Source organism: Chaetura pelagica, unplaced genomic scaffold, assembly GCF_000747805.2.
Source record: "Chaetura pelagica isolate M959 unplaced genomic scaffold, ChaPel_1.0 scaffold587, whole genome shotgun sequence".
In the NCBI taxonomy this organism is placed as follows: domain Eukaryota; kingdom Metazoa; phylum Chordata; class Aves; order Apodiformes; family Apodidae; genus Chaetura; species Chaetura pelagica.
In genome coordinates this window covers 87,187-97,892 of record NW_009953909.1, presented here as the reverse complement: position 1 = coordinate 97,892, position 10,706 = coordinate 87,187, and the positions used below count along the sequence as shown (strand labels likewise).

The following is a 10,706-nucleotide window of genomic DNA, read 5'->3' as shown; positions in this document are numbered from 1 at the left end:
GCGAGCGGGCAGGGCCCCCCCCCCCCCTCCCCAACAACTCATGGCAGAACAGCTCAGCCCCTCTCTTCAGCGGCCTGGACCTCCTCCTGGAGCTGAAGCCCCTCTTCATCCCTCTGTACGCCGCGCTGGTGGCCGTGGCCTGCGCGGGGAACCTCTTCCTCCTCCTCCTCCTCGCCCTCACCAAGAAGCCGCGCCGCGCCACCAACCTGCTGATCGGCAACCTGGCGGCGGCCGACCTGCTCATGTGCCTGGCCTGCGTCCCCCTCACCGCCTCCTACGCCTTCGAGGAGCGGGGCTGGCTCTTCGGGGCGTCCCTGTGCCACCTGGCCGCCCTGCTCCAGGCCGCCACCGTCTTCGTCTCCGTGCTGTCCCTCACCGCCATCGCCGTCGACCGCTACCTGGTGGTGGCCTATCCTGTCCGCCGGCGGCCGGGCCGCCGCGCCTGCCTCTGCCTGCTGGGCTGCATCTGGCTGCTCTCCATCCTGGCCTCCCTCCCCACCTCGCTCCACACCCGCTACCTGGACCTCAACGCCGTCGGCCACGACGTGATCATCTGCGAGGAGTTTTGGGAGCACGAGGAGAGAGCGCGGCTGCTCTACTCCTGCCTGATGCTGCTCCTGTCCTACCTGCTCCCGCTTCTGGCCGTCTCGCTGTCCTTCTGCGCCATCACCTACCGCCTGAGGAGGAGGAGCGTCCCCGGCGCTGCCCATCCCTGCCAGGACAGGTGGACCAAGACCAAGCAGAAGACGTTCCGGGCGCTCAGCGTCTCGGTGCTGTGCTTTGCCGTCTGCTGGCTGCCCCTCCAGGTGGTGAACTTCATCAGGGACATCGACGAGGAGTTCACCATCCTGGACAAGAGGTACGTCAACGTCATCCAGGTGTCCTGTCACCTGGTGGCCATGAGCTCTGCCTGCTACAACCCCTTCATCTACGCCTCCCTCCACGACAAGTTCTGGTTCCACCTCAGCAGCTACTTGTACCGCAAGAAGAAGAGCTCCGGCCTCGCGTCCTGCAAGGCCTCTCGGGTCAACACCTGCTCCTTCCTGGCAGATGCTCCCACTGGGGTCTCGGATAAGATGGCTTTGCAAACCAGGTTCTCCTAACTGGAGGGCCCCGGGAGATCAGCTTTGCCTTTGGACCTGGGGTGCACTTTGCTTTAGACTGGTGGCTTGGCCGTGGTGGCCTGTTGGTGCTCCCAGTCAAGGACTCCTGTGTGTGGCAAGAAGCACCAGGGAACAAACCAATGGACTCCACACCCTTGAGGAGCAGCTCAAGGATGTTTTGTTCTTTGGGGAAAACAAACCAGTGCAACCACAGCCACGGCAGGGTCACTGGGAGCAGGATGGACCTTCTCAGCTGGAGCTGCAGGAGGTGTTTCCACCCACCTGGCCAACCAACAGATGTCTGAAAGGCTTGCCAGTGTTGCTCAGCTCATCGAAACAGAAAAATGGGGGAGTGTCCAGGGCAATGAGGTTCTCTGTAAGCCTCAAGTTTTCAGAAATGCCCCGGGGAGGGGCTCCCCTCCATGGCTGGGCAGGGGGTTCATGCCCTGGGTCCCTCCCCGTGGCTGGGTCTGGAGTGGACACCCTGTCTCAGCTTACATCTGGCCCTGGGAGGTGGCTGGGGCTGCATCTGAAGCATCAAGACCTCTCCCTGTGGTTTATTGAGGAGGTGGGCCAGCTCCTCAGGCAGACAGACAGACGGACAGCAGGGGCATGTTACACAACTCTTTGGAGAGCATAACTCTTCATGGTGTAGGAGGAAGGTTGTTCCTAAGCAACCAGGAGCACTTTCCACCTCTGGAAAAACAGGGGCCCTCACCCCTCGCCAGCAGCTGCTCCATTGTGCTTTTCCTTCTGAATCACAGCTCTTTGGGGAAAGGACAAACACACCCTAGGAACCTGCATTCTCAGCCAGGGCCGTGTGGGGCCACGTGGCCACCAGAAGCAGGTGGGTTGTGGTGAGTGGGGCCACCCAAACCCACTTGACTGTCTGAAGGAGCCACCAGTGTGAGCAGATGGGAAGGTCCCAGCTCCTCCAGCCAACGGTGGCAGATTCAAGGCACCAGCATCCCCACCAGCACCAAGTCTTGGGGTCACCATCTGCTCCTGTGCTCTACAAGGCCAAGCTGTGCATCTCCCACTACTCTTTGTGCCCCAGAGACTGAACTTGAAAGCCCTTTTGAAGCATCTCCTCACCTCCACGTGACAGCTCTCCATGGTGTTGGCCATCACTCAGTGCTTTCAGGGAGCAGCTTGGCATCCTCTGGTGAAGCCACAGCTGGTCAGACCCTCCTGGGATCCCTCGGCCACTCTGGTTCTGCCCAGGCTGAGCTGCTGCCCCTTCCTACTGAGACCCTTGCGGCAGCCAAGAAGGACTATGGTGACATCTGTGGGGCAACCAGTTGGAGATGGGGGCTGGTTGAATGTGCTGTGGGTGCTCATGCCCCCCGTTGTGTCCCTCCAGAGCAGCCAGCTCCCTGGGGGCAGGGGCTGGAGGAGCAGAGCAGAAGGGGCCCAGCTTGTCCTTCCTTCTAATAAAGGCTTCAAGAGCTTCAGCTTCATGTTTGTGTTGGTTCATTTCTGACAGCCCTGACCCCTCCCTGCTTGCAGCTCAGCCCCAGCCCAGCAAGCCCCCCAACCTGGACAAGTTCATCCCTGTTGCCATCACTGGGGTGGGCTCTGGGGCAGAGGGGGGGGCTGGGAAGGAGGCTTCTCTAGCCACGTGCAGGTCTGCAGACCAAACCTGGTCTGCTCGAGGTCTCCTTTAAAACCCGGGGGTTAACGAAGGTGTCGTGGCCCGTGGGAGCTGGGGTGGCTGCTGCAAAGCTCATCCCTGCACCCATGGGGTCCCCCAGAGGGGGCACAGCCTGTCCTGCCAGGGGCCTGTCCCCCCGGGATGGATCCAACCAGTGCAAGGAGGGCAAAGCAGGGCAGCAGAAAACCACCTCAGTCCTGTTCTCTGAGCCCAGAAGGGACCTGTGGGCAGCCCTGGCACCTCTGGGGGTCCCCAGGGTCAGGGGGGCTGTGGGGCTGGGAAAACAAACGGATTTCCCAGGTTTCTGCCCCGTTCCCCTGCAGGGGACCAGGCTGTGGCCAGAGCTGCAAACCTCTTTCTGCTGAAGGGCTGCTGAGCAATGCAGGTCAGTGCCCTGGCAGCTCCTGCTGGGAAAACAACATCCTGCTGTTTGTCCAGGGCCAGGCACGGAAGCTGAAAAGAAGAGGCCCCTCTTTGGCAGGTGCCTTCTCTTGTCTTGCTGATTTCAGCCTCTGATAAAACTCCCCGTGGTTTCCCAAGTCTCCCCAAACCCGTTCTGCACCCCGGGCTGTAGGAGGGACGGTCCCAGCAGGGGCTGGGCTGGCAGCTCTGTGCTTTAGGGGAAGTTCAGAGCCGTGAGCAGGGAGCAGCTGGATCTTGGGAAGGGGAGGAACAGGGGCAGGACCCCAGCCCTTCCCTCCTGCAGGGTTTGTTCCCAAATCCCCACTGTTCCCTCCCCCTTGGTGCTCCTGGAGCCGAGGATGGTGCTTCCACAACCTGCCTTGGGCTGTTGGTGCTGCTGAGCACCCGAGGGGCAGCCCCAGGCTGCCACCCACTGCCCCCCCTTTCTCCCTCCATTTCCCCCCATCACTTCACTCCCAATTAAACCCCCTTAACTTGCCCCAAACAGCCCTTCTTGGCCTTTCCTCCCTCCTCCCTGGCTCAGAGGGGGGTGGGTTTGGCAGAGCAGCCCCACCACCCACCCATCCCCACCCTCTGAAACAACTCAGGTGGCTGCAGGACCATGTACCCAGCACCTGCAGCCATCCTGGAGCAGGGACCTCCACAGAACCCAAAGGTTCCTCCTCTGGGTTTTCCAGACGAGCAGAACTTGCAATTATTGAGCACCAGGAGAACAAACACCCCCTCCCCACCCCCGCCCAGTTCCCCGTGGGGATGTTTTGCTCACCTCCCCAAATGAGGTGCAGGAAATGGGAAAACACTTGTTTGCCAGGGCCAGATAAAATCTGAGCATCTTCTGGGAATACACACTGAGCCTCTCTAGGACCCTTCAGCCTGGGCTGAGTCAGAGGAGCCAGAGATAGAAAGAAGATAATTTGTTTACTTCACAAAAGCAAATTGGATAAATGGGCGAGGGGACCCAGCTGGTTCTGCTGAGCTTTCCTCCAGGAGATGCCAGCAGCAGCTCTCCCTGCACTTGGGGTCCCCCTGAAGTGTTTGACCAGTTCCACTGGGGCAGAGCCCTGGGCTGGGGGGGTCTTTGCCCACCACAAAGGCCCCACTGATGCTCTGTGGCCACAGCCCGTGTCTGGGGGGATGTAAGGACCCCCTGGTGAGGTGCTGAGATGTCTTCTCCTTGCCCCCAGGCTCCTCCTTCAGTGGGCCAGAACCCTCACCCCTGGCAGCTTGGTGGCTTCTTCCCAACCCTCAGGTCCCCAGGACCTGCTGACCCTTCCCAGCTGGAGTTGTTTGGGGTCACCTCTGAGGACACACACCCCCTCCCCCCATAATCACAGCCCTTTTTCTCCAGTGCAGCCCCCCCAGCATCACCCTCGGGCAGGGACACCTTCAGGTCTGCTGTGACAGAGCAACCCGAGGTTCCCCACAGCCCCACTCACATCTCATCCCACCCTGCCTTGGGGGGATGCTCTAGGTGATCTCTAGAGGTCCCTTCCAACCCTGTGATTCTGATTCTCCCAAGGGCTCTGGAAAGCTTCCTGAGGTGGGAAGGTGCTGCCACCTGGGTTCTTATCAGAGACCTCCAAAAGAGAAAACATCAGAGACAAACCCGCAGGGGGATTTACCAGCAGCAAGGGATGGGTAATTAAAGCCTGTTGAGGTGCCTGCAGCCCTGAGAGGAGGGCAATGCTGCTCATTACAGAGCTGCTCTTTAGAAAGCACTCAAGAGATTATCATCTGGAGGAGCTCACATACGTGCAGGGCATCATTCCCAGTATTTAATCAGTCCAGTTTCTCCCGTGGCTGCAAAACATCCCTTGTCCTGCCTCTCAGAATTACTGGAGATGAGCCATCAGCTATGAAGGTGCACAAAGGACCACTGGTTCTTCTAATTGCTTGGTTGTTTATTTTTCATGCCCACTGAATTGCTTCTTGGAAACGTCCCCCTTTGTCTCTCCAGCACATCCAATTAGCCTGGTAATTTCCCACTGGCTTTAGCCCCCTCTCCTTGGCTGTGTTTGCTCTGTCTTGATGTCACCCACGAGGAACCTGCTGCAGTTGAGCAAAAGGCCAGGAAAGCACAACCTCCTCTGAAAACCCCCCCAGGCAGACCTTGCTCGTGGAGGAACTTGGCAGGAAAACTCTGAGGAAAAGGTCCATTTGTCTTGCTTGATGATTGTTCTCTGGTTTCAGAGCAACTTGAGGGCTCCAACCAGACATCTCTGCTTCCTTTGACAGCTCTTGCAAAACAGTTTCTTCGTGAGCAGAGAGACCTCATGGGCTGGACCAGCTGTGCCCACCTCCTGGGCTCCAGCTGAAGGGGTAGGTCTGTGGCTGCTGCAGGAGGAAACTTGGCTTGTTTTCACTTCTCTTGCCTAAAACCCCAGCAGCACGGGGCAGGTCTCCAGCAATGACACTTCTCCCTGGCAGAGCAGCAGCTCCTCTCCCCAGCCACCTCTCCAAGGGGTCCCTTCTCCATTCACAACCTCCCCTACTTGGTAAGGGAAGGAGGAGCAGCAGCAGAGGGGAGGTTTATTGATGCTCCTTCCCCCACTACGACCAAGAAACGTCCCTTTCTCCAGCTGCCAGGGGGGTTCCCAGCCTGGCAGCTCCTTCCCTCTGCCCAAGATGACACAGTTTCTTGGGCCTTATTGACACGTGGGCTGTATTTATTGGCAATTAAATGGTTCAGTGGCTCCGAGACATTAGTCTCCTCTGAACATGTTGGCTGCCAGATTGTTTCCTGCCAGCAATCCCTGCAGGCTGGGGAAGCTTCCTGAGCCCTCCGGGGCTGAGCCTGGATGGGTGGGAGCAGCTGGTGGAGCCTCCTGCTGTAAAACAATAGGGATATAGATATATATACATTAATGCTGTAACCAGGCCTGATGGGGGGAACTGGGAGCTCTGGGCACGTCCCATGGCCAGGAGGATGTGGGCCCTGGGAGATGGGGGGCTGGAGGGACGGGGTGTGCAGCTTCCCTGGGGGAATGGCTTGGGAAAAATGCACTGGCCTGGGAAAACCCAGCAGCAACTGGGGAGCACCCACCGTGGGGAGGTGGGGAGTAAACCCCAGCAATCTGGAAAACCGAGTGGAGATCCATGAGGAACCTGCAGCAGTCCTGACACATGCCTGTCAATGGAACCAGATGTGTTCCCTGCTCCCCCAAACGTCCCCACACCCCACACCCCCACATCCCACACCCCACATCCCCACACCCTACATCCCACATCCCCACATCCCACACCCCACATCCCAAACATCCCCACACCCCCACATCCTACACCCCACATCCCAGACATCCCCACACCCCCACATCCCACATCCCACAACCCCACACCCCCACACCCCACACCCCCACATCCCACACCCCACATCCCAGACATCCCCACACCCCCACATCCCACACCCTCACACCCCCACATCCCACACTCCCACACCCCACATCCCCACACCATTATTCAGGCACCTTCCAAGCCAATGAAGCAGCCACAGCTCCAGCAGGGCAGGCACCATTGCCCCTCTGTGGCTGCTGGGTTTTCAATCCTGTTTTCCAGGGAGGGATGGGAAGAGGGGGATGGATTAAAACTGGAAGAGGAGAGATTTAGGTGAGACAATAGGAAGAAATTTTTTGCTGTGAGGGTGGTGAGAGCCTGGCCCAGGCTGCCCAGAGAAGCTGTGGCTGCCCCATCCCTGGCAGTGTTGAAGGGCAGGTTGGATGGGGCTTGGAGCAGCCTGGTCTGGTGGGAGGTGTCCCTGCCCATGTAGGGAGGTTAGATCTATATGATATCTTAGGTCCCTTTCAACCCAAACCATGCTGTGATTCTATGATTAGTGGTGAGGTCTGATGAGAGGGAGCCATGATTCCACCTCAACAAGTAACATAGGACAATGATCACACTGCTTTGCCTCAGTTTCCCTTCACATGTTTTGCCTTCTCAACAATTAAAAGGTTTTAGACAAACTCAGTCCTCTCCAGAGAGGACTGAGCAATGAACAAAGGCAATTTAAAAAGTGACATGGAAAGATTAAATGCCTTGCAGCACCTCTGTGCTACCAGAAGAAATGCCTTCCACAAGCCTTTGCTGCACTACCTGTGGGCCCCAAACAGAGCACAGCCTGGTCCATGAGGTGCTGGGTGTCTGGCTCAGCTCCAAGCTGGGATTGCTCCTACAGAGCCACTAGAACATGATGACAAACGGACATGAAGAGCAGGGATGAAAAAACAGTGGCCTGGGGCTGCCAGGCTCCTGATACAGAGGGCTGTTGGCATGGCAACAGGCTGAGAAAATCCCCCAGTAGGTTATAGCATAAGTAATCTAATATGCAATCAATATAAGGAGCTTGGAGCAGCCTGGGCTGCTGGGAGGTGTCCCTGCCCATGCAGGGGTGGGACTGGATGGGCTTTAAGATCCCTCCAACCCAAACCAGTCTGGGATTCTACGATCTGCAAAACAAAAGGTAAGTTTGAAAACACAAAGGTTTGTTGTTTTTTTTCCCCCCAGAATTCAAGGAAGGCACCTCATGGGTCTTCGCAGGCAAGTGCAAAACAGACCCCAACCACTCCCTGACACAGAGAGGAGGTCAGATACAGCTCAGGCAGGAGTCTCCTGCCTATTAGAATAATAAATTCATAAAACCATCTGATTGACACAGGTGGTGCCATGGGGAAGCCAGGTCAGCACCTCATGGCGTGACCTGCTGCCAAGAGCAGGAACTCTGTGTGTTTCCTGCAGGGCTGTAACCAGCACCACGGAGCTGGGGCTCCTGCTGGGACCACCAGGCAACCCTGTGACTCAAGTGATAAATGACAGCAAGATGTAAATGACTTCGCTTGGACACGGAACCACAGCAGGCAAGAGTTTCAGCCACTGGTTTGTCCTCATTTTCCAGTTTCTTCATGTAACTTCTCAAAGGGTGGGAGCTGAGCAGATGCTTAAGGGACCTGCAGGGGGCTGCTTGTGAGCCAACCAGCTGACTCAAACCCGGTTTGGTGGCACTAGTGCTGGAGAAAGGGGTTCATAAAAGCCCTCCCTTCCCAGCTGACATGTCTGATCTCTCTATTTGTGGCTCTTTTGAGCCAGAGGACAAAGTGCCCAGAACAAGGGCACCTGTGGGAAACCGCGGGGGCTCGGGCAGGAGCCTCTGCCTGACAAGGTGTCCCCTCCTCCTTCCCCCTGGCCCTGGGCCTGGAGAGATTTTGCTGGTGATGCAACTTCCATTATTTCCATAGCAACCAGCTTTTGTCAGGTCTCCAGCTTGGGGATTTTTGTTTAACAGCTCCATTTGGCAATTCAGGCCCCAGAAGGAAGCAGGGCTGCGAGAGGAGAAAGTTCTCGTTCAGATGCAAAGTAGCTGCAAGAACAGCCCGGGGGGGGCAGGGGTTGGGGGGGGAAAATCCCTGGGTCACGTCCCTTCTCATCTTTTTCATCCAACCCTTCCTCCTTGGCCTGGTTGTCAGTGTGGAAGAGCCTCATCCAGTGACACCTGTGACACGAGAAGCCACCAGAGGCGATGGGCAAAGCCGAGCCCTGCTGGCCAGGGCCTGAGCCAGAGCTCCCTCTGATCAATGACAAGACCTTTCTTTGCTTCAGCGGGGGCTTTGGCTCTGTCAAAAACACCCTGGGGTCTCCTGGGAGGGCTTTGGATGCCCCCAGCCCCTTGCTGGGCCAAAGAGGTCCTCTGTCCCCCAGGCAGCATCAGCTCCCATCACGTTGTACCTGAGCTCCTGAGAAGCCTAAAATTCAAGTCTAAAAGGTGCCAAGAGGGGGCTGGTGTTATCACCACACCAGGAGGAGATTCCCAGGATACCAGCACTGCTGCTCAGCACGGGGTGGAGCAAAACCCCAGCCCAAGGGGTCAGGGCTCATCCCTTCTGCCCACCCACCAGCACAGGGGCTGTCACTGCTGGGGGGTGACAAACACTCCGGGCAGGTTTGCTGTCCTGCCACCCCCAGCTCCATCCTGGAATACAGGGACACCAGCTCATCCCTTGCTCTTCCACACAGAGGAGTCATGGAAGGCTGATGACCCTCACCAAAACTTCAGCCTAGAGGGTGCATTGGCCTAATTCCCAGGGCCTTTTTAATTCCACATTATCTGTAGCTTTGGTCCTGTGCTGCGGGAAGGGGAAGCAGGCACGGGCTGCAGGAGATAAGCAGAACAAAGAGGAGCAGGAGGAGAAGCAGGAGGAGAAGCAGGAGGAGAGTTGGGTTCAGTTGGAAGGGTCCCCCAAGAATCATCAAGCCCAACTGCCTGACCACCTCACTTCAGGCAGGGTCTTTACCTCATTCCAAGGGTGGAGATCCCCTGGTGCCAAAACCCCAGTGCCAAAGCCTCAAGTTGTTTGCCTGGGGAAGTTTGGGGCATTCCATAAAGTGTGGAGGGTTAACAGAACCTACTGATTAAACAACTCATGTCCTGCTGGGGGGACTACAGGGGCTGGGCTGTGGGCATGGAGAGGTGGAACAATGAGCTGCCAAACAGGAACAGATGAGAAAGCAACAAGGTTCAGCTGCCAGGTTCAACCCAAACACTTCCCAACTTCACAGTTTCCCCCTGGTCTGTGTGAGAGCTGCTATCACCCCCCCTCCTCTCCCTGCTTTCCCAGACCTGCCCCCTTCTCCTGCAGAGGAGGGATAAATCCTGCTCGGCATCTCTCACCTCCAGCAGCTGCTGTCAGCTCTGGAATTTGCTCCTGATTTATTCCACACTGGAGAAACACCTGACAAAAGGAAGCAATGATACAGCTGCTGAGGGAGATACTGCTTTTGTTTTGTTGGTTGGTTGGTTGGTGTTTTACCCTTCCTACTTGGCCAAAAAGCTCTCTCAGGAAATTGTATTATTGGCCATGGATAAAATGAAGTACCACTAATGGAAACCTAATTGATTTTTCATATTTGTTGACTTGCAGCAAAGAGATGAAGGAAACCAAAGGCAGTTTGTAACCTTGATCAAGTAAGAGAAAAAAGGTCTAGAGGCATATGACAAAATCCCACCCTGCTTCAGCTGTTGGGAGACCTTCCACATGTTTTTGCCAGGTATGGGACAAAATCCTGCCCCAGCTATGAGGTTTTCACTGCACTAAAACCCTCCTCATGGAGGGTGCAAGGAGGTGGGAGGCCCATGAGCTTTTCCTTAATGAGAAAAAGCAGATCAATGGTATCCAGTAAATGAGTAAGAGACAGTCAGAGAACAGCAAAATCCTTCTGTGTGCAATAAATTAGATGAAGGGAACAAGAGACTAAAAATTTAATACAGAGAACAGAAGCTGCAGCAGATAAACAAACAAGCAGCACAAACTTTTAACACTACAGAGAAATAAGCATTTAATTAAAAATCCTGTTGCTAAAGAAGCAGGAAACATTCCCTCAGCTTCACAGAAGCAGACAGAGATAGCAAAGTCTAACCAGCTGACTCCTAGTTAGGGAGACCTGAGGGTCAGGCTTAATTAAAACTCAGACCAGCCCACCACGGGCATCTGTTGTACAGAATAAAATCAGATTCCCAGCTGGAATCTGGTGCCTTTGGC

General features: G+C 56.2%; 1 protein-coding gene across 1 annotated transcript in view; it reads left to right on the top strand.

Moving 5' to 3' along the window:
• Nucleotides 1–1,103, top strand: part of LOC104392102 (prolactin-releasing peptide receptor-like) — a 9,753-nt gene extending 8,650 nt beyond the window's left edge. Inside the window, exon 2 of the mRNA XM_010001460.1 lies at nt 13–1,103. Within this exon, the coding sequence (XP_009999762.1) occupies nt 13–1,103 (1,091 nt within the window). The remainder of the gene's footprint in view (nt 1–12) is intronic.
• Nucleotides 1,104–10,706: the final 9,603 nt, after the last annotated feature.